General features: G+C 55.7%; 2 protein-coding genes across 2 annotated transcripts in view; both read right to left on the bottom strand.

The window, feature by feature from the left end:
- Positions 1-206: 206 nt before the first annotated feature.
- The window catches only part of LOC142823382 (maestro heat-like repeat-containing protein family member 7), a 1,101,711-nt gene continuing 1,075,318 nt past the window's right edge, over positions 207-26,599 (bottom strand). Inside the window, exons 2-11 of the mRNA XM_075914356.1 lie at positions 3,829-3,932; positions 3,391-3,513; positions 2,789-2,856; positions 2,565-2,670; positions 2,200-2,295; positions 1,929-2,033; positions 1,405-1,540; positions 1,081-1,175; positions 680-832; positions 207-316 (exon numbers count right to left, since the gene is read on the bottom strand). Of these exons, the coding sequence (XP_075770471.1) occupies positions 299-316; positions 680-832; positions 1,081-1,175; positions 1,405-1,540; positions 1,929-2,033; positions 2,200-2,295; positions 2,565-2,670; positions 2,789-2,856; positions 3,391-3,513; positions 3,829-3,932 (1,004 nt within the window). The 3' untranslated portion in view covers positions 207-298. The remainder of the gene's footprint in view (positions 317-679; positions 833-1,080; positions 1,176-1,404; positions 1,541-1,928; positions 2,034-2,199; positions 2,296-2,564; positions 2,671-2,788; positions 2,857-3,390; positions 3,514-3,828; positions 3,933-26,599) is intronic.
- LOC142823335 (NTPase KAP family P-loop domain-containing protein 1-like) lies at positions 17,909-25,454 on the bottom strand. The gene is made up of 3 exons (XM_075914266.1): positions 25,274-25,454; positions 24,273-24,624; positions 17,909-17,939 (listed from the first exon to the last, which is right to left on the bottom strand). Exons 1-3 carry the CDS (start codon positions 25,452-25,454, stop codon positions 17,909-17,911), a joined length of 564 nt encoding a protein of 187 aa, XP_075770381.1.

The following is a 26,599-nucleotide window of genomic DNA, read 5'->3' as shown; positions in this document are numbered from 1 at the left end:
CCCTCCTGGACTCTGCACCCCTATCCACCGCCCCAGATCATACCCCCCCCCTGCACCCAGGCTCCACCCCTAAGCTCCCTTCTGCACCCAACCACCCCGTCCCAGACCCCAAAGCCCTCGGTAGAAATGTGGCCCTTGATCAGTTGCCAAAATGGCCCCCCCATTACAAATTATTGACCAAGCCTGATCCAAATGTTTTTTGAAATATTGTTTAATGAGAATGTAAATACAATTCAATACAATTGGGAGGGTTGGGGGGAGGGGGACGCAGCTGCTGGCTCCTCAGCTCTTGCTGCTCTCACTGGGTGTCTTCCTGCTGCAAGGGAAGCAGAATCCGTCACATTCATCCCTGGGGACTCAGGGGAACTGGCCCCCCCCCCAGCATTTCCACCCTCCTCCCCCCTGCTCTCTGGTCACCCCCCGTCAGGCCCGCAGGGTGAGCTCCTGACCCCCCCCCCCCCCCAGAGCTCCTGACACCTCGGCCCCCTCCCGCCTCCTAGGACAGTTTCTGTGTTCAGAGCCTCCCCCACCCCCAGGGACGCTCGCAGGGGCAGGAGGGATTCTGCCAGCAGGGACGTGGGGTGGGGGCAGCCTGAGGAAAGGGGCGGGGGACTCCCTGAGGGGATGGGAAGGAGACCCTGGCCCTGCCCCACTCTCCTGATCTGCTCCGGCTGCTCACCATGTATTCCAGGAGCTGATGGGCCTGCCCATGCAGGGCGTGGGCCAGGACCAGCCCGGCCTGGCTGGGGCGCCGCAGGGGGGAGCGGGCAGCGAGCAGAGCCTTGTCCAAAAAGCAATTCTCCTGCTCTGCTGTGAAGAGCTGCCCAAAGACCTGGAATCAAGAGCACAGGAGGTTTCAGCTGACGGCCCAGAGCCCGGCCCCAACTCCTGGGGCTAAAAGAGCTTCCTCCTCCCCCAAACTCCCTTCCAGACCCTGCACCCAGACGCTCTCCTCACCCGGCACCCCAACCCCTGCCCCAGGTCACAGCTTCCTCCTGCCCCCAAGACCCTCCTACCCCCACGAGGGCCCCAGCCAGCCCCATCCCCGAGCCCTGCCCTGCCCTGGCAGCGCGTCCTTACCTCTCCCACCCGCACGCTGTTGCTGTGAGCCAGGACCCATCTTTCTTTGTAGTAGTGTCTGCACCACAGGTCCTCTGCCTGGTGGATGTTGAGGCCTGCAAGAGACACAACAGGGTCATTCTGCTGGCAGGTCTGAGCCCTTCCCCTCCCACGGGTCCCTGCAGGCATCCCTGGGCAAATGGAGGGGCACAGGGGGCAGAAGGGGAACACAGAGGGACGCATCCCCCCTTGGGCCAGTCTGGGGGAAAAGGGCTGGGTCCCCTCCCCCCGCCGCCGGCACCCTCAGGGTGTCCCTGGGGCCCAGGTCCCGGCTGGGTTCCTTACCCCTGTGGTGCAGGAGGAGTTGATACAGGCTGTGCACCCCCTCCCGGGCCAGCCGGCTGACGTCTTCGGATGGGTCCGAAATAAAAAGGCCCAGCTGGGCCACGTGGTGACCCATCCTCGGCCAGTCGGCGGAGTTCTGAGGGGAGAGAAGAGGGGGGGTCCCTCAGCATCCTGGGGCTGCACGTCCCATGCAAACGGCCGCCGAGGCGGGTCTGAGCTCGGGGGACGGACAGAGACACCTCCCGGGGCGGGGCGGGGCCGGCCTTGCGAGGAGACAACCCTGAGCAATGGCCCCGACTGAAGGGTCACTCCGGGGGTGGAACAAGGGGATCCACTGACGGCCACTCCCCAGTCTGGGGCCCAGTCCCTCAAGAGCCCCCCTGAAGGGCCCAGGGTCGCCCCTCCCCGGGGAAAGGAGAACGCGGCCCATTCCCGGCCCATTCCCGGCCCTGCCTCTGCCTCCCGGGGACGCTCCCAGCCCCGCGCCCTGCAGCCCCAGACCCCCCGGCTCCGAGGTCACTTACGTCAAACCCCGGGAGGGTGGTGGCGACTCCCAGCAGGGCCGTGGTGCTGCCAAGGGCCCTGGCTCGCTCCTGGGGCAGGCGGGACTCCAGCCACGGGCTCAGGTGCTGGGGGGGAAAGAGGCAGGTCAGGACCCGTAGGGAGGTGCCGGTTCTGGGCAGAGCCTGGGGCTCCTCTCAGACTGTGCCCCCCCCAGCCACTGACACTGCTCCTCTCTCGGCCCCCCCCCCGAGGAAGCAGGGACAATGGCCCCGTCCCCCCCACGGGGCTCACCTCCATTATGAGCTGCAGCCGGGCGGTGTCTGGGGACTCGGCGAGGAGGCTCGCCAGTAGGGCCTGGAGGTCGTAGGGAAGGGCCCGGATGAACTGCTGCAAGACAAGGGGGAGCCCTGGGTCAGAGGGGGGTTGGGGGATCCAGGCCACCCGCTGGCTCCGGGGTGCAGCCTAGAGCAGGGTCTGAGCCGCCTCGCAGAGCAGGGAGGAGCCCAGGCTGGGCATGGAAGGGACGGGCCCCCCGGGAGAGCAACGGGAACCCTGGAGGGAAGGATCCAAACCTGCAGCTTCTTCCCTCCCTCTGCCCCCCCCCCTCCTCTCTGGAGCTCCAGCCCAGCCCGGGAGCAGGGCCCAGAGGGACGTACCTGCGTGTGGATGGGCTCCTGCTGCCAGTCCCCAGACACAGTCTGTCCCACGGCCGCCGTCAGCAGGGGGCTCAGGAGCTGGGCCCGCAGGGGAGGCTGCAAGGTGCTGGCAGGAGAGAGGGGCAGAGACTGTTAATTCAGCAGCAGGAGACAGAGACTTTCCCACTCCCTGGCCAGGGGATCTGCTCTGGGGGGAGTCGGCGGGGGGGGGGGGGTGTCGGTACCTGAGGCTGCAGGCGGCGTTGAGGCAGTCGGCCAAGACCAGCGGGGGGGGCGAGTCCTCCATGATCTCCTGGGAGACCCAAGGAGACAAAGGGGCGTGTGAGGCTGGGCCCCCAAGAGACGCTCACGCGGCCAGCGCCCCCACCCAGCAGGATCCAACCCCACTGCCTCCCACTGCCCTGTAGCCCCCCTGCCCGACACAGGGCCCCTCCCAGCACCCCCCTCCCAAACCGGGACCAGCTCAATCCATGTCCCCAGGCCATCTCCTGCCCCTCCCTGCCCTGGTGACCAGCCTCTGAACCTCCTCATCCCTGCTCCCCAGGCGCATCCCCAGCAGCCCGCTCGGCTCCCTTCCAGCCCCCCATGGCCCGGGGAGACCCCTCCCTGTTCCGAATCCCCCTTCCTGTCCGGCACCCCAGACCTGCCCCATTTCTGTGTCCCTCCCTCCTCCAGCATCCCCACCCACCCTCCCCATGTCCACCTCCAGCCCTCCTGGCTCCACCCATCCCGTTTCCAGCACCCCCACCCGCCGCCATGGCCCAGGCAGACCCCTGTCCACCCCACGTATCCCCTCCCCTCCTCCCGGCCGCCGCGACTCGCTTACAACGATCCTGGCCATCATGGTGTCCTTGCAGCAGCGCGGCGCCAGGGTGTCCTCGCCCCTTTGGAGGGCGGCGAGGCAGGCGAGGGGGATGGCCAAGAGGAACCGCTGCAGGGCGGCTGGGCTCTGCACCCCAGAGAGAGTCTGTGAGCCTGGGGCCTGCCTGCCCCCCACGGACAGCTGCAGGGCTCAGGTCTCCCAGGAGTGGAGGTGGGAGCTGCTGGTTGTCCAAGCACCCACACTCCCCCCCCAACTGCTGCCTCAGGCTTGTGGGGGCCCAGCTGGTGCATGACAAGAGCCCCCAGCTTGGGGGGCCCAGGTCATGCAGGAGAAGGGGCCCCAGGGGGATCCCCAGGGACAAGCCCCTCCCGGAGGGGGGGGGAACGTGCTGGGAAGGGGCCGGACAATCTCCGGTCCCCCCCTTGTGGAGAAGGTTCCTACCGTGTCCCGGGTGTGGAGCTGCTCTTCGATGTCGTAGATGGCCCCTTCCTCCACCCGGGAGTCCACCCGCTCCTGGCAGAGCTCCGCCGAGGCGCAGGGGGGCTCTGTGCGGGAGGGAAGGGACCAGGGTGACTCCAGCGGCCAGCAGGGGTCACGCGCCCCCATGTCAGGGACCCAGGGCAGGTTGGGCCCCACACGCCCCTCGCAGGGACCCACCCCCCTTCCACCCTCACATCTGCCAACGCCCTCAGCAGAGCCCCCACCAGGAACAAGAGAGCCAAGCAGCAGCCCCCCATCCATTGCCCTGGCTGCGGGGCAGACACTGGGGCTGCCCCTCCCCGCCCCCCACCCCCGGGTACTGGGTGAGCCCCTGGGCCCAGCGTGTTCACGGCCCCTCACCTGGGTCTGAGCGGCTGCAGGAGGTGGCCCGGCTGCAGCTGGAGGCCCAGGCGCTGCTGCTGACGGACCTGGACCCACAGCTGCAGGGGCTGGTGCGGGGAGCGACGGGCTGGGGGCTCCCGGAGACTAGCAGGTCTCCGGGGGCCGGGCAGGGCGATGCCCCCTGGTGGTAATGGGGGCTGGGCTCCCGGGGCAGGTGTTTCTCTCCACAGAGGAGGCCCCGGAGCCACCCTACCCGGCTCCCCCGCTGGGCTGGGTCCCGCCTGCCCAGCCGCCTCTGGAGCCAGGTCCGGGGGGGCCTGGCCGGTGGGCGAGTCGCCCCGAGCTGGTGGGATCCAGCTTCCCCGCCCGCGGGGACGGAGAAGCTGCTCCCCACCGGCCCTGGGGCCATCTTCAGGGCTTTCTTGAACCACAGCCGAAAACGTTTGGCCATGCTGCAAATGAGGGGAGCAAAGGGGAGCTTGGGGCGCAGCCTGATGAACGAAATCCAGGGGTTCCAGCTCCCCAGAGCGACTGCCCCCAGCCCCCAAATGGCCCCTTGCTTATCGGTTCGGTCTTGCACAGGCACTGCAAGGAGCTGAGGGTATGTCTACACTACCCCGCTAGTTCGAACTAGGAGGGTAATGTAGGCATACCGCACTTGCAAATGAAGCCCGGGATTTGAATTTCCCGGGCTTCATTTGCATAAGCGGGGAGCCGCCATTTTTAAAACCCCGCTCGTTCGAACCCCGTGCAGCGCGGCTACACGGGGCACGAACTAGGTAGTTCGAACTAGGCTTCCTAGTTCAAACTACTGTTACTCCTCATTCCACGAGTCTCCTGCCCATCAACAGCCCCTTCTTGGCCAATCAGGGGAGAATCTAAGGTGTGGGGGGTGGAGCGTTCTCCCCAAAGACACCGGCATAGACTTGTTCCAGCCCCACCTCCCCAGTCCCCACAATGGGGGCTGCATCCCCCACCCCACGGCTCCTGCAAACCACCCCCCGTCCTTCAGCTAGTCTGTTGGGTCCCAAGCTGGGGGAGGCAGCAAGGGAAGGTCACAGAGGAGGCAAGAACAGAGCAGAAATGTGGGGGGATGGAGGAAAAGGGAAACCAACCAGGAGAAAGCCCCAGTGGCGCTAAGGACGGTGCCCAGGTGAGGAATCACCTTCTGGCCCTTGACCGAGGGCTGGGCCTGCCTGGAACCCAGCCGGCCCCGGGTGGGATCCAACCCCTGGGGGCTCTTACCTTCGTCACAAAGGTGTCGGGATGTGGAACTCACAGAACGCGAAGGAACCGTGAGGAGGAGACGCACCAGAGCTAAAGCAACCGGGGGTCTCCAAAGTCCCCTGGGCCCGCCCCCCGCTTTTATCAGCCTGAGATGTGGGTCCCTCTGTGAGGTCACCACCTCCCCACCTGCCCTTTGCCTTATATGCTGAGGGCTGCCCAAAGCCCCTGTGAGGTCACCGCCCCCCCCCTCACCCTGCCAGGCAAATGTCCTGCCTCTGGCCACCCCCCTGGGAAGTTTGAGCCATTACTAGGGGTCCCTCCCCCTCCCTCATAGGCTGCTCCCTGCCCTACACTGCAGGCTTCTTGCACGAGAGCTGTTTCACGCCGGAGTTCTTGCGCAAAAGGTCTCGTGCAAGAGTGCCTCCACCCTGCCATGGGCTTTTGCACAAGAGCGTCCATGGCAGTGTGAACGCTCTCTTGTGCAAGAAAGCTCTGATGGTCATTTTAGCCATAAAAGTGTCTGGCTCAAGAAGCCCCTGGTGCCCGTCCACGCTGCCTTCTTGCACAACAGCTCTTGCACAAAGGGGGCTTAGTCATCGTGGGGAGAGGAATAACTCCTGTGCAAGAAGCCCTGTTCTCTGATGCTTTACTGCAAATTTACTTCTGCAAGAACACACGTAGAGTGTAGACGCGCCACAAGTTTTTTCGCAAGAACACGCAAAAACAAGCCATGTGGATGTTTTCTTTTTAGGCAAAAGCCCCTTTTTGCACAAGATCGGTCGGCCTTTTTGCAGGCATAGGGATCTTGTGGGAAAAGGGGGTTTTTTGCACAAAAAGTAAACATCCACACGGCTCGGTTTTGCGCACAAACCCCGAGCACAAAAACGGATCGGCAGAAAATATGCAAATGACATTGCGTGTCATAGAGTCCCTCGTTAGCATATTTGTTGCCAAAAAAACTCGTTGTGTAGACGTAGCCTAGGAGAGAAGCGATCTCAGACACAAAGCCCTTCAGTAAGAGGGCATAGCCCTGGGGCGTGGTAGGAGACGTACGGCAGACATGGGAGGTCACTCTCCTAGCTATTTGGCACGGAGGAGGCCTCAGCTGGAGCACTGTGTCCAGATCTCAGGGCCATGCTTTAGGAGAGAGAGTCCAGAGGGGAACTATGAAAAGGGATTAGGGACGTTAGATATTCACTGAGTAGTCAATTAACCTCATGATTTCTTATCGGTTACTTGACTTTTCGATAGTCCCCAGGGGCCAGCTGTCTCAGTCCTGGCTCGCGCTGGGTGCGGGACCTACCCCCTCTGCGGCTCTGCATTTACAGTGTGTTAGGAGCCAGGCAGGCAGGCAGCCTCGCTCAGTTCCAGTTTGCACCAGGTCCAGAAGCTCAGACCCAGCCCCCAGGCAAGGGCTGCTGCCAGCTTGTGCTGCTGCCTCTGATACAGAGGCAGCAGTACGGAGTGCCAGGAGGGAACTGGTCTAAAAAGCACCTCCCCTTGCGACCTGGCTGCCTGTCATCCCACGCTGCTGCCTGCGTTTTTGGCGAGAGAGAGCCGCCTGTCTTGAGACACCGGTGGGGAGTCGGATTTTCAAAAGGCAGGTCTCTGTCCTTTGTGAGCCTTCCAAAGCGCTTCGGTGGGGGGAGGGGGCAGGAAGGCGGACGACACTCAGGAATTGTAGCACCCAAATCCACGGAGTGTTTCGCCAGCACCTCCTGCAACAGAGCCCAATCCCTGACAGGCTTTTAGGCAAGATAGATCATTTGAAAAAATGACAGACACAGGGTTTTCCGTCACCGCTCTCCCTTTCTTTTATTTCCCTGGGCTAACTGGCTTGTTCCTCTTTGGCTAAGGATGGAAGGGTATGTCTACACTACAATGTTAGTTCGAACTAACGGACGTTAGTTCGAACTAACATTCATAGCCGCTACACTAGCGCTCCGCTAGTTCGAATTTGAATCGAACTAGCGGAGCGCTTAGTTCGAACTAGGAAAACCTCATTTTACGAGGCTTAAGCCTAGTTCGAACTTACTAGTTCGAATTAAGGGCTGTGTAGCCCCTTAATTCGAACGAGTGGGAGGCTAGCCCTCCCCAAGTTTCCCTGGTGGCCACTCTGGCCAACACCAGGGAAACTCTATGCCCCCCTCCCGGCCCCGGACCCCTTAAAGGGGCACGGGCTGGCTACGGTGCCCGTGCCAGGTGCAAGCCTGCTAGCACCCAGCCAGCAGACCCTGCACCTGGCACGGCACAGAGCCACCCACCCGATGTCCCCCAGCCCACCCCCTCTTCCCGGGACCAGGCTGGCGGCTCCCGGAAGCTTGCCCGGGACCGCAAGAGGCGGGTACATTCCTGGGCTAGTGCGGACATCGTGGACCTCGTCCACGATCTCCGCACTAGGCACAGGAAAGTGGCTATCTAGGGCAGGAGAGCTGCCAGCCTGGCCACCCAGGAGCAGGTTTGCATGAAAATCAAGGGGGTCCACTGAGACCCCCGACCCTGAGCCCTGAGCTTACAATGGCCGTCCTGGGTCAGACCAAAGGTCCATCTAGCCCAGTAGCCTGTCTGCCGACAGCGGCCGACCCTAGGGACCGTGGAGGGGATGGACCAAAGACAGTGACCAATCCATTTGTCTCGTGCCATCCCTCTCCAGCCTTGCACAAACTTTGGGCAGGGACACCACTCCTACCCCGTGGCTAAGACTACTCCATGGACCCAACCTCCATGACTTGATCTCCCTTCCCTTTAAACTCTGTTCTAGTTGTAGCCTTCACAGCCTCCTGCAGCAAGGAGTTCCACCGGTTAACTATTTGCTTTGTCAAGAAGAACAACTTTCTCTTACTAGTTTCAAGCCTGCTACCCAGTCCTTTCCTTTGGTGTCCTCTAGTCCTTCTTTATGGGAACTCATGAAGAACTTTTCTGAATGCACCCTCTCCACCCAACCCCTGCTTTTAGAGACCTCTATCCTGTCCCCCCTCTGTCTCCTCTTTTCTAAGCTGAACAGTCCCAGTCTCTGTAGCCTCTCTTCATCTGGGACCTGTTCCCAACCCCTTATCATGTTAGTTGCCCTCCCCTCTCCCAGCCTTAATCTTCCCCTCTCCCACCTCCTTTTCCCAGTCTCCCCCAGTTTTGTTCAATAAAGACAGAGTCAATGTTGGAAGAAACGTTATCTTTATTTTGTACATCAAGAAGAAGGGGGGCTAGGGAAGGGTAAGTGGAAGGAGGTGAGGGAGGAATGGGGTACGAGCCCCCGATGGGGAGGACTGGGCTGGCTCTGCAGGCTTCTGGGGGTGGAAGCTCTCCTGCAGCCCCCCGATTACCCCCTCTCCCCAGATGGCAGCCTGCGGCAAGTGCAGCCGGGCTGATGGCTGAGTGGTGTGATGTGCCCAGTGTGGGTACTCCGGGCACTCCAAGCCAGGACTGGTTTTCAAGCGGGGCACCCCTTAGAACTGTCTGTCCGGGGTGGGGGTCGGGACCCTTTAAGCGCAGCCCTCGGCTAGCCTGAGACTGCATCTCCACGCTCTAAGTCCTCCTCTGATGCCCTGCTGGCACTGCTTCCGGCCATCCTTAAGCCCTGTTCAGAGTCCACTCAATGTGGACTTGCTAGTTCGAATTAGCAAAACTAGTTTTTAGTTCTAGACGCGTTAGTTCGAATTAGCTTAGTTCGAACTAGCGCTGTAGTGTAGACATACCCGAAGAGAGGAGCCAGCAGGGGTAGAATGAATTGTGTACCAGGTCCTGGAAACAAGAGCATCTCCTCCAGATCACCCATCCACACCTGAACTGTGTAAAAGCTTGGCTGCCAATAAAGACACCTTAGCTCAGCAAATGCCAAGCCAGGCACCTGTGTTTGGACACGAGGGGTGCACAGGGATGTGAGAACCAGGAAGGCTGATCTGTGAATTCACCCCCAACCGTCCCAGTACAAGACAGACGCTTGCGCCAACCAGCAGGGGTCACTGCTCCTCCGGTTTGGCTTGGACAAAGGTGCCCATCTGTTTGGTGTTCGCGTCTCGGAGCTGCGCCAGCTGCCTCTGGCCACGGCGGAGCAGATACTCGATGTGCACCACGTCGGCCCGGGGGATGCTGGCGTTCTTCCGGAACTCGGCCTGGATGCGAGGCAGGAATCCCGGCTTCTCCCGGCCGGCGCGCAGGAACTGCCTGTATAGGCTCAGGACGTGCTTCTGCAGCTTGCTATGCCGGGCCATGGTGCGCCTGGGGGGCCTGCCCAGGCCACGGGGGGGCCAGCGCCACGAGGCAGGGGCTGGAAGTGAACAGAGGCGGAGATGTTAGAGCAGCATCTCATTCCCAGACGCGCCTGTGCGGGCAGTTCCATGCACTTTTCACCCCCACCTGCTAGGGTTACCAGATGGTTTAAAAAAAATACCGAACAGCAGGAGCCGGGGGGGGGGGGGGCGGGACTGGCTGGAAGAGAGGGGGTGGGGGGGAACCGGCCGCCGGGAAGCTGGGCTGGCTGGGAGGGGGCTGGAGGGAGCGGGGCTGGCCGGGGGACAACCAGCCGTCGGGAAGCGGGTCTAGTTGGGTTGAGGACCAAGAGGTGGGGGAACCGGCCGGCAGCGCTGCAGAGATGAACCAGAGCCTGGGTCGGATTCATCTTTGGTGGGCCCTGGCTCCTAGACCATAGACACACTCCCCCCCTCCCACCCCCCCGTAGGCCCTAGGGAAAATGGCACCCCGGCCCTGTGGACATGGTGCCCTCTCTGTTTCCCTTGGCCCCGTAGGCACTAAGCTCCACTCCTGCCGCCCAACTCCTACAAGGCCCGACGGATTTCTCTGTGGCCCCCGACCCAAAAAAGGATCCCCCCAGCCCTGCGTTAGGGGATACGAGGGAGTCTGGCTGGGACGTAAGTGCAAATAACTCTGCTCTTAGCAGCTCTGAACCGATGGGCTCTGCCCTGTGCCCCAACCAAGAACCCTAACATAAGAACGGCAGTACTGGGTGGCCTGTCTGCTGACAGTGGCCAGCACCAGGTGCCCCAAAGAGGGTTGACCAAAGACAATGATCAAGCGATTTGTCTCCTGCCATCCTTCTCCAGCCTTCCACAAACAGAGGCCAGGGACACTATTTCTATCTCCTGGCTAATGGCCTTTTATGGACCTAACCTCCGTGAAATTATCTAGCTTCTCTTTAAATCCTGTTATAGTCCTAGCCTTCACAGTCTCCTCTGGCAAGGAGTTCCACAGGTTGACTACACCCTGTGTGAAGAAGAACTTTCTTTTATTAGTTTTAAACCTGCTACCCATTACCTTCATTTGGTGTCCTCTAGTTCTTCTATTATGGGAACTAATAAATCACTTTTCTTTATTCACCCTCTCCACACCACTCATGTTTTTATAGACCTCTATCATATCCCCCCTCAATCTCCTCTTTTCTAAACTGAAAAGTCCCATCGCTTTAACCTCTCCTCATATGGGACTCGTTCCAAACCCCTAATCATGTTAGTTGCCCTTTTCTGAACCCTTTCCAAGGCCAAAATATCTGTTTTGAGGTGAGGAGACCACATCTGTACACAGTATTCAAGATGTTGGTGTCCCATAGTTTTATACAGGGGCACCCTGAGTTACCAACCCACATGGCAGTGCCCATTAAAAACCCACCAGGACTTACCCAGCGTTTATATGCAGAGGTCCCGCACCAGCAGCGATCTGCACTGGACAGGAAACCATCCGCCCAGCACGCGCGGGAAATCACAGGAACCCAGCCTGGACGGTCCGATGCCCCAGCCCTGACAGAAGAAAATCAAGGTGTGCTTGAAGTGCCACGCCCACCATCCCTTGGTCCCCTGGGGCATTCGGCACATCCTGCTGGGTGAAAGGGCCGGTCACAGCTCCAGGGTCTGTCACACTTCAGGGCCTTTGGCAGCTCCTATTCACCGGGGTCAGGCAGATAATCGCCCCGAGCTTTCCCAGCACTTTTCAGCATCAGCTCTCAAAGGGGGGCAGCGTGACCCCCATGGGAGCATGGGAATGTCAAAGAAGGAATGGGGCGGGGCAGGGGAGGCAGCCAATGGCTTCTCCTAATGCAGTGGTCCCCAACCATTTGAGGTTGCCGGGCGCCAAGGGGTGTGGCCGTTTGCCCGCAGGGCGCCCTGGAGCGGAGCCCCCCATTGCGCACCCGGGGGCGGGGCCCCCCCATAGACACATTCCCAGGGCCGCCCCCCCCCCCACAAGTACCGCACGCACAAGGGCCGGGCCTCCCACCAAGCGCCGCGCGCCCGGGACCGGCGCTCTCCCCCCAAGCACCGCGTGCCCGGGGCCGGCGCACCCTGCAAGCGCCACGCGCCCGGGGCCGGCACTAGCGCTGACACTCTCCCCCCCCAAGCACCGCGCGCCCGGGGCCGGCGCACCCTGCAAGCGCCACGCGCCCGGGGCCGGCACTAGTGCTTGCACTCTCCCCCCCCCAAGCACCGCGCGCCCGGGGCCGGCGCTCTCCAAGCGCTGTGCGCCCAGAGCTGGCGCACCCTGCAAGTGCCGCACGCCCGGAGCCTGCGCTCCCCCCATGCGCCACGTGGCCATAGCGCGGGCAGCCAATCTGCGGCGCCCCTGGGGCCGGCGCTCACCGTGCACCATGCGCCCGGGGCCAGCTCCGGCACCACACATGCGCCACGTGCCCGGGGCCAGGCCAGCCCTGAGCACTTGGCGGGCGCATACAAATGCGGGCACCGTGTTGGGGACCACTGTCCTAATGTTAGCAGTGGGGACACCAAGTTTGGAAGTGAATGGTTAACCAGTAAGCCGGTTATGGTTAACCAGAGGGGGCTGGAGCAGCCCTCCACCAGCCATAGGCAGAGGGCACTCTGGCACGCCACGGGTAGGGTTGCTCAGCAGTCACAGCAGTGTGCCAAGGGGGTAGGTGTGTGGGCTGCTCCAAGCCCATCTTTAACACGTCCTACGTGTCCCATTTAATCGGTTAACTGGTTCAACATATTGTTTAACTGGTTAGCTAATTAAATGAGATTTTACATCCCTGGCACCAAGGTGGCTAAAAGTAGGGTTGAATTGGGACTAGAAATTCCAGGATTTTGACTTTTTTTTCCTGATCACACACAGTTCTGCAAATAAATTCACGTTTTGTTTAGATTTTGACTTTTTTTAAATGTAGTACGGTGGATTACGGAAGATAAACTTTAAAGAGACCAAACAAAGAGTCATTTCAGGAATGGAAAACTACATTTTAATGTTCTGAAATGGTGGAGTTTTCCCCTTCCAAACAAAAGGTCACTAAAATCAGCATTTTCCAATGGAAAACATCCCCTCAGAAAACTTCCTTCCAGCTCTAGTTAAAATGGCCGTATTTTGAAGTGTATAATCAACCTCTGGAACTCACTGCAAAAGGATATTAATGATGGTGAAGGAAAGGGGAGGGAATCATAGAATCATAGAGCTGGAAGAGACCTCAGAAGGTCATCAAATCCAGCCCCCTGCTCTAGGCAGGACCAATCCCAACTAAATCAACCCGGCCAGGGCTTTGTCAAGCTGAGACTTAAACACCCGCTGTGTACAGCCTGTCTGATCCCTTCTGGGGAAGCATGGGTGGGAAGAAAGAATTAGACAGGGTTAGACAAACCCGTAGGTCTTGGTTGACTTTGTCCTGCTTCAGGGCAGGGCGCTAAACTTGGGGACTACTCTAGTCAGACCAACATTTCAATCAATCTTGTCAAGAAACAGGCAAAAAAAAAAAACCCAACCCAAACCAGGGAGAAACACGTTCCTTGGTTTGTAAACACAGACACAGAGAACAGCTCCTTCTGTTAGTGGGGGTGGGAATAAAGAAAATAATCCCTCGCCCCCTCCCCTTCCTATTTGGTCCTAAAGGATGAAGATTTGTGCAGGCTGCGGGGGCAGGACTGATACTCAGGGAATGGGGAGCATGGGGGAGAAGGGGGCAGCTTGCTTACAATCCAGGGGCAACCCCGTGTCTCGGGGCTGGCCCAGCAGAGGCGGGATTTCTGCAGCGCAGGGGGACACGAGGTGAAACAAGCAGCGACTCGGCCGATTGGGGCTTGTTATTGTAGGGTCGCATTGAAGCAGACACTGGCACCAGCGTCGCCTCCAAGAGCGAGGGGAGTGCGCGGCCTGGTAACCCCGGACGGACCCGGACCCCCCTGCGCTGCGGGGCCAGGAGTCACCACCCCCCGCCCCTCACCTCCGCCTCCTGCCTGCTCGCAGCTCCCGGGCCCGCGGCAGCAGCTGTGCCAGCCGGCTCCGAATGTTGAAACACCAGCAACATTAGCCCTCGCTTCCCATTCGCTGGAGGGCCCCAGGGGCGGGCGCAGGGAAGGGGAAGCTCCGCCCTTCGAGGGCCACGTGGGCAGGCAGTGGAAGTTGCAAGTCAGCTGGAGGAGAGAGGGTCCCAGCCCGGCCTGTGCACGTGGCTTTCACCGCAGCGCTCACCTGCCCTCACGCCCCACGCTCCTGCTTTTCCCTCCCTGCGTTGTTCGACCCAACCCTCACCCAGGCATCCACCCAGTTCACCCCGATTCTCACCCCTTTTTAAACTTGTTCCTAAGAAACCCCGATCGGTTCCTGGGAAATTCCCAACAACTCTTATCAGTGGTGCCCGTTACATACCAGCTGGGTTTTCCCTTTGATATTTACATACCCACTGCCTCCTTCCCCCCCCCCCTCCCATTTTTTCCTCCCCTGTTCATTTTGGTTCTGGACATACAACACTCCAGTCGTCTGAAGAAGTGGGCTATGCCCAGGAAAGCTCTTGATCCCATCGACACGGTTTGTTAATCTTTAAGGTGACTATATGTTGTGTTTTAAGTTTTTCCTGTTACAGACTCACTCAGCTACCCCTCTGAAACTCGTGGGCTCTGTCTACACTGCAGGCTTCTTGCACAAGAACTGTTTTGCAGAAGAGTTCTTGTGCAAAAGGTCTTCCATACGAGCGTGTCCACACTGCCATGTGCTTTTGCAGAAGAGATGTGCTTTTGCGCAAGAGCATCCATGGCAGTGTCGACACTCTCTTGCACAAGAAAGCTCTGATGGCCATTTTAGCCGTAGGGGTTTTTTGCGCAAGAAATTCATGTTGCCTGTCTACACTGCCGCCTTCTGGAAGAGCTCCTGTGCAAGAGGGCTTATTCCTCGTGGGGAGAGGAATAACTCTTCCGGAAGAAGCCCTGTTTGCTGATGCTGTACTGTAATACTTGTGCAAAAACACGCACGCAGTGTAGACACTCTGCAAGTTTTTGCGCAAGAACAGCTGTTCTTGTGCAAAAAGCCTGCAGTGTAGACATAGCCTTAGAGGGGCAACCCCAACAGTCATTACTAACAAGGAGTCCTGTGGCACCTTGAAGATTTATTTGGGCATCAGCTGTTGCGGAGGAAAAGCAGGTCCAAGTGTTTTTTACCCCTGGAAGCGGATGCCCAAATACACGTGTTAGTCTTTAAGGTGCCCCAGGGTGCCTCTGTTTAAACAAGTGGAAGAGAAGGGCCTGTGTGCACCTCATAGGATGCCAGGCTAGACTGAAGATCACAATGGCCCTCTCTGGCCTGGAAGTTAATGAATGGTTGCATCTGGCCAGGCTGGCTCTCTTTATGCTTGCATTAACTAACTGGGTTATTTGCAGGTGTTGTACTCAGTCCAGCTGTGTCGGAGCGCCTGCTGCTGGAGGAGAACGCAAAAGTTCTGTTACCTGGTTTGTAAGTCTGGAGCCTTCTCTACTGCATGAGGTACAAGCCACCTGGCTCTTCGCTAAAGTTGCAGAGCCGAGTCACTATCGCTGGATGTGGTCTCCGTGCCCAGAGTCCCCAGAGACCACAAACCAGATAAGATTCGAAATCGCCCAAGCAGATTTTTTGCGTAACAACATGCAATAATAGTTGCCAGCGAACAGACTCAGCGCTGCGCCGCTACACTTTATGGAAGCCGTGGCAATGTCCTAACACCCACTGAGCACCATCCAGTGCCCCCACACAGTCAGCTGGTGAACACCATTTGAGGTGAACTTTTATACATTCCTGATGTATCAGGTTGCTACCCCCTGTTACCTGGTTACCGTCCCTTACCTTGCAGAAGGGGGCTTACTTCCTAGTCTTCATACTGTCAACTTACTATCTGTTATGCTGTCAACTTTGACCTGGTCCTGAACATAGGTCGGTATGTACTTTATTTGTGGGAGGTAAATGGTACCAAGATGTTCCTTAGGACAATCCACAGAACTACAGACCGGTCAGCCTCACCTCACTCCCCGGAAAAATCAGGGAGGGGATCCTCAAGGAATCCAGTTTGAAGCACTTAGAATAAGGAAAGGGATCAGGAGCAGTCAGCATGGATTCACCAAGGGCAAGTCATGCTTGACGAACCTGATTGCTTTCTATGACGAGGTAACTGGCTCTGTGGACATGGGGAATTCAGTGGATGTGATATACCTGGACTTATTCTTGCCAGCAAGTTAAGGAAGTATGGATTGGATTAATGGACTGTAAGATGGATAGAAATTGGGCTAGACTGTTGGGCTCAATGGGTAGCGATCAACAGCTCGATGTCTGACTGGCGGTCAGTTTCAAGCAGAGTACCTCAAAGACCGGTTCTACGGTCGGTTTTGTTCAACATCTTTATTAATGACTGGATGAGGGGATGGATTGCACCCTCAGCAAGTTTGCCTATGTCACTAAGCTAGGGGGGAACGTAGATACATTGGAGGTAGGGTATATGGTGCAGAGTAACCTAGATATATTGGAGGATTGGGCCAAAAGAAATCTGATGAGGTTCAACAAGGACAAATGCAGAGTCCTGCACTTAAATGGAAGAATCCCAAGAATTGTTACAGGCTGGGGACCGACTGGCTAAGCAGCAGTTCTGCACAAAAGGACCTGGGGGTTACAGTGGATGAGAAGCTGGATATGAGTCCACAGGGTGCCCTTGTAGCCAAGAAGGCTAATGGCATATTAGGGTGCATTAGGAGGAACATTGCCAGCAGATCTAGGGAAGTGATTATTCCCCTTTATTGGGATGTGGTGAGGCCACGTCTGGAGTATTGTGTCCAGTTCTGGGCCCCCCACTACAGGAAGGATGTGGACACATTGGAGAGGGTCCAGTGGAGGGCAACAAAAATTATTAGGAGGCTGGAGCACATGACTTAGGAGAGGCTGAGGGAGTTGGGCTTGTTTAGTCTGCAGAAGAATGACGGGGGATTTGATAGCAGCCTTTAACTATCTGAAGGGAGGTTCCAAAGAGGATGGAGAGAGGCTGTTCACAGTGGTGACGATGGCAGAACGAGGAGTGATGGTCTCAAGGTGCAGTGGGGGAGGTGTAGGTTGGATATTAGGAAAAACTCTTTCCCTAAGAGAATGGGGAAGCACTGGAATGGGCTAACTAGGGAGATGGTGGAATCTCCATCCCTAGAGGTTTTTAAGTCCTGGTTTGACACAGACCTGGTTGGGATGATTGAGTTGGGATTGGTCCTGCTTTTGGGAAGGGGGCTGCACTCGATGACTCCTGAGGTCTCTTCCAGCCCTGGGATTCTATGATTCTAAGGCAAGGGACTTCTTTTATTTGAGAGCCCCAATTCCTTCAACAGCAGTATAGGTCCAATCCATGGAGCTCCTGAAGAGCAGCTCCGCATCCCTTTCTATGGCAGCCCAACTGTCCTTGGAACTGGTCAGACCAGTGTGACATCCCCCTGTGTAGGCATAATGAGCTAATGTGTCCTTCACTCCCATGCACCAACTTTGCCACTTATCCACTATGTTTTTAATTTGTTCCAAGGGAAAGCTGAATGAAGCCAAAATTAATGAGTGTTTTAACTTGTAACAAAATACAGGACTGTGTAGCACTTTAAAGACTAACAAGATGATTTATTAGATGATGAGCTTTCGTGGGCCAGACCCACTTCGTCAGATCCACTATTTGATCTGAGGAAGTGGGTCTGGCCCATGAAAGCTCATAATCTAATAAACCATCTTGTTAGTCTTTAAAGTGCTACATAGTCCTGTATTTCGTTTCAGCTACACCAGACTAACACGGCTACATTTCTATCACTGTTCTAACTTGTGTTTCTGTTCCCAGGAAATGTTGAAACGGTAGATTCCTAGGGACTGTCAAGTAGAAAGATTGACCCAAATTAGTTACTTGTTTACTTTCTTTGGCTCCACTGGAATCTTACAACAGGGATTAACTAGCTCCATTCATATCTATAATTAACACAAACAAAATCTACGTTTAGTGACAGGTAAGGTTTCCTGAGCACATGTCTAACAATCCAAACATTTAAAATCAGAAGTTAGTGGAAGGAGGCTGAAAAAGGTGAGGCTTTCGAGAGAAAAATTGCCCGAGAAAGGGTTATTTTGAACTCCAATTTACTCTGTACCAACCCATTTTTCCATTAAACCAACCTGAAGTACTATAAATAGGACTCAAAGTTTATGTCCTATGTTTTAGTTTTTGTCATAAACACCACAAGAAAAAAATATAAAACAAATGGGAAAAAAGGGAGGACACGAGTTATGACAAAGCAAACAGTTGAAAGGAGAAGCTAAAATTGAAAAAAAACCTATAACCAGTAACATAAAGGATAATTAGGAAATGTTTAAATATATCGGGAACAAAAGAAATCAGAGGAATGGTAAAGATCCATTACTGTATAAGGCTGGTCAAATTGCCAATCATGATGAAAAAAAAGAAACTTCAGCAACCTGCTTGGAATTTAATGCGTTGAACTACACACAAGCCATAAAGATTGGATGTCTTTCCAAATCGTATGTGGTAGCTCAACCGAGGGATGTTAAATTGCACTTAATCAGCTAATCCAGTAGTTGGTGGAATTTCCATCGACTACTCAATTAGTCAATAAGGGTATGTCTACATTAGCTCGTTAATTCGAGCTAGGTTGGCAAAGCAGGCAACCGGAGTTGCAAATGAAGCCCGGGATTTAAATAGCCCAGGCTTTATTTGCAAATTCCCGTCCAGTCGCCATTTTGAAATTCCACTAGCCCGAAGTAATTGCCGCGTGGCTATAGAATGAGATGTAACAGTTAATTCGAACTAAGGACTTAGTTCGAATTACCGTTTCACTGCCACATGTAGCCGGCAGGAAGGGACCTCGAGAGGTCGAGTCCAGTCCCCTGCCCTCATGGCAGGACCCAGTACTGTCTAGACGAGTGTTTCTTAAACTTTTTAAGACTGAGGAACACCAAACAATTTTTTTTTTAATGAGGATTTTTTGTTGACTCCTGAGGTCTCTTCCAGCCCTAGGATTCTATAAATGTGCTTGGTACCTGTACCTGGACCTTTATGCTTGATCTGGCTTATACTATTTCTCTTTCCTGCCTGCGGTTCCACTGAGCCAAAGTCTTGCTTCCTAGATTTCAGGCCTGTTGCTGTTTTTATGTTACCACCCTTTATTCAGGCCTGCTGATTTTATGTTACCAACCCGCAACTTACTACAGAGGCAACTGAGTCCCAAAAAGGAGGAGCAGCTTGTTCAAAAACACAGCAAGCCAGTGGCAGCGCTAGGAATAGGACCCGTATGTCCCAACTCCCTGTCCCCTGCTGTACTAACCAGACCAAAATACTTTGACCACCAGGGTCTGAAGCCCCACAGACAGGGGCCACGGATGGGGACGGGGAGAGGCAAAGGGGGCAGTTGTCCCGGGAGCTGATGATTTTAAAGGGTCCAGGCCTCTGGGTCACTGTATCGACTATTATGGCAGCCGCCACTGCCAGAGACCCGGGCAAATGAAATCAATCCTAGAGCTCTGTCTGGTGCAGGGTGGGTGGCGCTAAGGCCTGATTGGCCCTCGCCTTGCCCCTCCTACCTTTAGCTTTGCCCCTTTGAGGGGGTCTAGAGCCGACCCCCCCCATACATTACTCAGGGCCCGACAACGTCTGTCACCAGCCCCGTTGACATGAATGTACCCCAAATCCCTCAGACCCAGTACAGTCCCCCTCTCCTCCCCCCCCCCTGCATCCTTAATTCTTCTCTTGTCATCTGATTGCTTCAAGCAGTGTTACAGGCTGGGGACCGACTGGCTAAGCAGCAGTTCAGCAGAAAAGGACCTGGGGGTTACAGTGGATGAGAAGCCGGAGATGAGTCAACGGGGTGGCCTTGTAGCCAAGAAGGCTAATGGCATATTAGGGGGCATTAGGAGGAGCATTGCCTGCAGATCCAGAGAAGTGATTATTCCCCTTTATTCGGCTCTTGTGAGGCCACATCTGGAGTATTGTGTCCAGTTCTGGGCCCCCAACTACAGGAAGGATGGGGACGCATTGGAGGGGGTCCAGGGGAGCTTGACCAAAATGATTCGGGGTATGGAGCACATGACCTATGAGGAGAAACTGGGGGATTTGGGCTTATTTAGTCTGCAGAAGCAAAGAGTGAGGGGGGATTTGATAGCAGCCTTCAACTTCCTGAAGGGAGGTTCCAAAGAGGATGGAGAGAGGCTGATCTCAGTAGTGAGGGATGGCAGAACACGGAACAGTGGTCTCAGGTTACAGCGGGGGAGGTCTAGGTTGGACATTAGGAAAAACTATTTCCCTAGGAGGGTGGTGAAGCACTGGGCTGGGTTCCCTAGGGAGGTGGTGGAATCTCCATCCCTAGAGGTGTTTAAGTCTCGGTTTGACAAAGCCCTGGCTGGGATGATTGAGTTGGGATTGGTCCTGCCTTGGGCAGAGGGCTGGACTTGATGACTCCTGAGGTCTTTTCCAACTCTAGGATTCTATGATTCATCCGTGTGATGTCACTGGAGTCGCAGGGAGGTACACTGTGGGCGAAAGCCCCGCTCTTGCTTCTGGTTTTGTACAGGCGGCCGTGAAAGTAACTTTACAGTTTCTCACAGGTACTGTCCTGTTGCAGCCCAGGTCTTTGCAGTTCTTGCTGGAGCTGCGCACCAGGGCACTTTCACCTCTGTGTTCAGGATTCAGAGTTATCTCTTTTCCCAAAGATCTTCCCTGGAGCTGTTCAGAGAGAGCTTGCTCCCTCTCGCCACAGTCTCTCTTAAGGCAACCATGTTCTTCAGAGCCTCTGGCCTGACGTGGAACGGGACGGGGGACACCACAGAAGAGGCCAAATTCGCCGGGGGAAACACTCCAAGGAAATGGATGCTAAAGAGGGTCCATTCGCCAAGACTCATGTGCAGGGCCTCTTTGATTTCAGTGTTGTCACTGTAGACCAGCGCGCGCCCGTTGAGATTATGGTCCCTGAGCCTCTGTTTGTACAGCGGGACGTTTTCCTCCTTCAAGCCGATTGTGTCCATCTGGAAGAGAAGTGGGAGCACCCGTTAGTGCCGTGCATCTACTGAACATGTCGCCAAACACGTTTTTAGGAAGGGTCCGCTAGAGCTCCCGAGAGGAACCTGTCTGGGCTTGCTCAGATTCTAGCAAACAAGGCGGGCCGGCCGGCTGTGGGGCCAGGTATGGTACCCTGCACACCCCACTGCCGTGTGCTTGGATTCTGTTAGGGGCACCGCTGAGCAAGTTGGCACGGCAGGGGAAATAGCATGCTCTCTGCAGGCAAAAGCTAGCAATGCAGGGGCCACTGGAGGGGTGTGTTGAAATGAAGAGGGAAGGTTTCCTGACCCTGCTTGTAAGCTGGAGGGAAGCATGCAGTCAGCCTGACGGGGGTGGAGTTGGGCCTCTCGACCTAAGGCTATATCTACACTGCGGGCCTTTGCAGGCAGAGGGTATGCTAATGAAGCACTCATTAGAAACTTCTTGGCACTCATTAGCATGCTCTCTGCAGGCAAAAGCTAGCAGTGTAGACATAGCCTCAGGGTTCTTGTGTGTTATTCTGGATAAGGGGTATTACGCTGCAGGCCTCCAGCAAGAGTATTTATGTTTTTGCCTCTCTTCTCTCTGGAGTGCATAACAGACAGCTACGGGTCTCCCAGTCTTAAAACCGACCCAAGTCACTTCAGAGCGTAAAGGATGAACCCGGGGAGAGCCAGCCAATGGCTTCGGGGTTGGAGGAAAGAGCTCCAAGGAACCGAGTTGTTCCAAGAAGAAATTTTTTGTGCAAACCAAGAGTCAGGAGCAGCAGAAAGTGGGGGAACTAGCAGAACCCGGACTGTGGCCTTGCCCCCTACATCACCCTTTCCCCCTCATCCTCACTCTGCCCATTCCCCCTCATGTGCCCCCCCTACTCCTGAGGCCTCAAACCCACACTGTGCCTTCCCCGAAAGCCCCCATCCCACACCGCCTGTTCCCCTCAACATCCTACCCCCATTAGTTCTCGCTCCTCTCCCTCCAGTTATGCACCAGTTATGTGGGACAGTTTTCTCCCAGCTCTGGGGCCCATAGTCAGGGCTGTCCCTAGGCCCATGGGAAATATGTAGCTGCATAGGGCACCGGAAAATTTGGGCACCAAATTTTTGAGTTCCCCAATGCAGCAGCCATGTGTTCTTGTATGTCTGAGGATATGCCTCTGCCGGTTCGTCTCTGGGGACGCTCTGTCCTGTCTGCTGCAGGGCTTTTCCCTTCGCCCTCCCCCACGTGCTCCTCTCAGCTGGCAGTGTAATCCACACGCCTAGTGTGTGTGGTTCACTGTCCCTTCGTGTGGCAATTGGACCTCTTACAGCCAGAGATAAGAACAAGGGAGCTCTACATCCTAAGCTGGGAGCCAGCTGCCTTCATGGCTCCAGCTGTCGAGGCCTCTAGGGGTGTGTCTAAACTACATGGCTCCATCGATGGAGCCATGTAGATGAGGCTGATCGGCAGAGGGAAATGAAGCCGCGATTTAAATAATCGCGGCTTCATTTAAATTTAAATGGCTGCCGCGCTCTGCCGACCAGCTGATGATCAGCTGTTTGTCGGCAGATCGGGGCAGTGTGGACGCTCCCGTCGACATGAAAGCCCTTTGTCGACCTCCCCCTGATGCCTCGTGGGATGAGGTTTACTGGAGAGGTCGACAAAGGGCTTTCACGTCGACGGGGAAGCGTCCAGACTGCCCCGATCTGCCGACAAACAGCTGATCATCAGCTGGTCGGCAGAGCGCGGCAGCCATTTAAATTTAAATGAAGCCACGATTATTTAAATCGCGGCTTCATTTCCCTCTGCCTCATCTACATGGCTCCATCGACAGAGCCATGTAGTTTAGACACACTCCTAGAGGGCCTAGGTTCAAATCTGCTATGGGGTTCAAATCAGCAGCAGCAGCAAGCTAGCAAGCAGAGAGGATCTGCAACTCTGCTCTAGTTCCTGAGCCCTGCTTGGGGTAGGGAGGTAGTAGGAACGACCAGACCTCCAGCAGAAGCTGCATGAGGGGAAAAGGCCCAGGCAATCCTGCAGAAGGGCCCTCAATTATTCAGGGCCCCACGATTTGCAAAGATGGCTCTGCCTGTAGCCGTCATCTGTGGGCAGCTGCTGTCACATGAATGACATTCTTCTTGCGATGAAGAGGCATGGACATTCTATCGACAGCTGGCCCTGCTCGAAGGAAGGAAACCCAAGGGTGACCCACCTCTCGGCAGACATCCTCCACCGTCATACCCAGCAGAGTGCAGGCGCTGAGCTTGTCGAATTTCTTTGTCCGTTTCAGTCTGTGGCTGCCACGTTGCAGCTCCATCTGTCTTTTCAGGGATGGGTCCAAATTGACCGTGAAGGGGAGGTAGAAGAGGGCCTCCTCCACCCGAAACCTGCCGCACAGGAAAGTGTGGAACAGCTCGGGATCCTGGTCCAGTTCCAGCAGCTTTTCCATCTGGCCTTTCAGCATGTCCAGCTCTTCCATGTACTTCTCGTAGACCTCCCACAGAGACATGTCGGGGCGGAGCGGGCTTCCATGGCAGCTGCCCATTCGACTCCTCTGCTCCTCATCCTCGATGCACTGCAAGAGCCAGCTCAGACGGCACGGCCACTGGTTGGCAAGGAGCACCCATTCCACCACCTTCTTCGGACACACTTCATCCTTGGGGATGTTACTCGCCAGCAACCTGATGGTGATGGTGACGGTGTTCACGATGCGCCGCATCTGCACCACGTTGTCTGTCATGAATTCCTTCAAGGCATCATCCAGGAGGTAGTCGAAAGCATCTTGAATGCTTTGGCTCGGATACCTTTCCCGCAGCTGCCGGTTCCCAGCGCTGGGGTTCCAACCATGAGAGGTATCTGGCTGTCCTCTGCAACTGGATTCTGGGCATCGTGGTTGGCCGAATGGTAGCGAGAGATGTTGAGGAAGTCAGAGCTGGCTTCCATCTTGCCATCCTGCCGGAAGCCGACCTCTGCCTCTAGCTGCTCCTTGCGCGCGATGATATTCCTGATCAGCCTCCGCTTGGTGTCGCAGTCCATCCGAGGGACAGAGAAGGGCAGGGTGACGATGCGGTTTAAGAACTCGTAGCCGTTGTTGGCCATACCTCTCATATACTTGGAGCTTTCCACGCAGTCGACAATGATGCTGGAGTCAACAGCCAGGATGGAGATGAAAGGGGCGTCATCGTCTGAGAGGAGAATGTTCATGGCATCAAGGACGCCCACCACCTTGTCAGGGCTGCATGTATCCAAGTGGGTGATCTCCAGCACCACCCGCAGCTTCCGCCGCTGGAAGATCTCCACGTACTTCAGGAACCCAGTGATTGTCCTGACTTCGCTTTTCACGCAGCTCATGAAGCCCAGCTGTGCGCTGAGAGCCGTCTGGTTCATCTGTCTCTCCAGCTGGCTCTTCTGGGTGACGATAATGTTTCGTACCACTGTGATAGTGAGCCGTGTGGCAGCTGCTGCAGAGACGCTGACAGCCGTCACCCCAATGCCTTCCACGACAGCTATGGCGTCTCCCGAGGCATCCCCGATGGGGATCCCAAACACTAGGAGGAGACCACCCACCTCAATAGCTACCATGATCAAAAGGATCACAGCCACCCACAGCGGGAGGAAGAGGAACTTCTTGCTAACCCATTCCTGATCCCCTGGTCTTTCGATGATGCTACATTTCCTGTCTATGGTCCTGTAAATGCTCATGGGTAGGAGACCAAAGTGGCTTTCGATGCCGTCGCACAGTGTGGTAATGAGGCCTGCCCAGAGCTGGTCGCAGCCCGCGTACTCCCAGGCGCTGAAATGGATGAAGACGTGTTTCACGTTCCTTCTCCACTTCTGCTGCTCCGTCAGGACCGGCCGGTAGAAGATCATGAGTAACAGGAGCTTGAGTAGATCCCGGCCAGTGTTGTCACGCTGCATCTTCTGCGTCCGCTGAAATTCCTCCTGGTCTTTCTTCTTCGATTCGTTTTCCATGTTCTCTGAGATAAAAGAGGAAGATATGTTAGGTACCTGGCAGTGCCTTAAATCTCTCCTCCTGAAGGGTCTTCCAGTTTCACAATCCCTCCCTTCTGGGAAGCAATCAAGAATGGGTAGCTCTTGGCAAAGCCATCCTTAGGATTGATGGGATCCTACGCCGTACTATTAAACTGGTACCCATCTGCCCAACAGCAGCCCAGATGGATGTTGAATTTTTAGCGATGTGATTTTATAATCCTCATCCACACACTAATAAACAAACACATTTTAAACTAAGGTCCTGTCGATTCTCACAGTAAATTCAGCAAACATTTAGCAGAGGTTGGCAAATGCCTGTTAAATGGCTTCATTACCATGTCGTCGATGTTCTGCTAGTAGCTCGAGCAGACTTTGTCACTTGTAAATTAACTAGATCTTCTAGAACTTCTGCTGCTGGAGGAAGCAGAGCCACAGACCATGGATAGGAAGAGGCAGGTGGGTGGAGTGGACATGAAAACCCAGTGCTGCTCCAAATTTTCAGGTCCCCTATGCGATTGCATAATCGGCAAATGAGTACGGGTGGCTCTGGCTCTTTGGAGATAGTTGTCATCCACTAATCCCCATCCCCACAAGGTTCCTTCCCCGTCTTACGTTCCCCGGGGCAGTACTCACCCTTGATTTTGTGTAAGAGCAGGTTTTTGCAATGTCCCCATGGTGCATAAAACCCAGCAGTCACTGGCGTGGGCACAGTGTACAGGGCCTTCGCTAAAGCGAGGCAGTAGATATCCTCCTTGGTCTGGAACCCTGCAACGGGGATGAGGTAAAACACGAAGATTAGCCTCACCGAGCGCATCCGCAGTGGATGCTCAACAGTGTCTCCGCTAATATTTTTCGGTTCAAGGTACTAGGTACAAGGGGAGGGAGCAAACAAATGTCCGAAACCACACAAGTTTATTTTAGGCTATAAATATTGGGGTGCCTGGCCTTACCCCCTTTGCATGGCCGAAGGGACAACAGAGACTTACTGACTGACTTGCTCCTCGTCCTGGGGCACTCATGAGTTGGTGCACGCGTAACCGCAAATCCAGGGCACTAGATCTGTGACTACACGGCTATAAACCTGGCCAAGTGCCTCTGTCACCAGACGGTGTCTGTGGTTGGTCTTTGTGCATAACAGCGAGATCTGCAGCAGGAGCAGGCTGCGTTACCTGCACTGACCACTGATAACACCAGAGCTCCAAGAACAGAAGCACTGAGCCACGCTGCTGAGGCAACCACATCACAGCTCTTAACACTAGGAGCCCGTAAGTACTCCTGTAGACCCTGCTTTCGCTGGCATTAAGCCAAACAGCGTCCACAGAGCCCCCTGGCACTCCTGCGCCCTGCTGTGCAATGCAGAGGGAGAGATGGAGAAGAGAAAGGCCCACATGTTCCTTTGCCCTGGCCCAGGCTAGCCTATGCCACTTCCCATGGTTCTGTGGGCCAGACTTGCAGGGCGGGGAAAAGAGATGTAGAGGTCATGGTGGGTAATCAGCAGAACATGAGCTCCTATTGTGGCGTTGGGGCTTAAAAAGCTATTGTAATTCTGGGATGTATAAACAGGAAACGCTTGAGCAGGAGTAAAGAGGCTGTCTCGCTTCTGTGATGGATGGGAGGCCCACTGTTCTTTTCTGAACATCCCAGTATTCAGTGACTAAAGGGTTAAACCTAGCTAGCTAGAAAGTGTTGGCAGGGAGCCAGGAGCACCAGTGAGAAGAAAGAGTTCAGATCTGCATTAAAAGGGAATCTGTCTGCTGTTTTTTTTGTTAGTTTAATCCTGGAGCTGTGGAAGGGGATGGGGGGGGGGGAGGATGAATTGAACTGGGCAGGGACATCATGCCTAAAAAAAAGAATACCTGGGCCTAGAATTGGACTGGACCTTGGAAGTGTGGATACTTGAGTAGATAGAGAATGTTTATTTAGATGCGATCAGGTTATTTTTTTGTTTTGTTGTTTGGT

This window comes from Pelodiscus sinensis, chromosome 33 (genome assembly GCF_049634645.1).
Source record: "Pelodiscus sinensis isolate JC-2024 chromosome 33, ASM4963464v1, whole genome shotgun sequence".
In the NCBI taxonomy this organism is placed as follows: domain Eukaryota; kingdom Metazoa; phylum Chordata; order Testudines; family Trionychidae; genus Pelodiscus; species Pelodiscus sinensis.
The sequence above is the reverse complement of the archived record's forward strand: the minus strand, read 5'-3'. Positions and strand labels throughout refer to the sequence as shown.

Excerpts from the sequence above, each read along its gene's own strand:
- LOC142823335 (XM_075914266.1), bottom strand. The coding sequence starts at position 25,454 with ATGCGCTCGGTGAGGCTAATCTTCGTGTTTTACCTCATCCCCGTTGCA. Across the intron at positions 24,625-25,273 it reads GCTCTTACACAAAATCAAGG|AGAACATGGAAAACGAATCG; the intron begins GTGAGTACTGCC and ends CTTTTATCTCAG. Across the intron at positions 17,940-24,272 it reads CAGGAATGGGTTAGCAAGAA|CTTCTCCTTTCAACTGTTTG; the intron begins GTTCCTCTTCCT and ends TTTCAATTTTAG.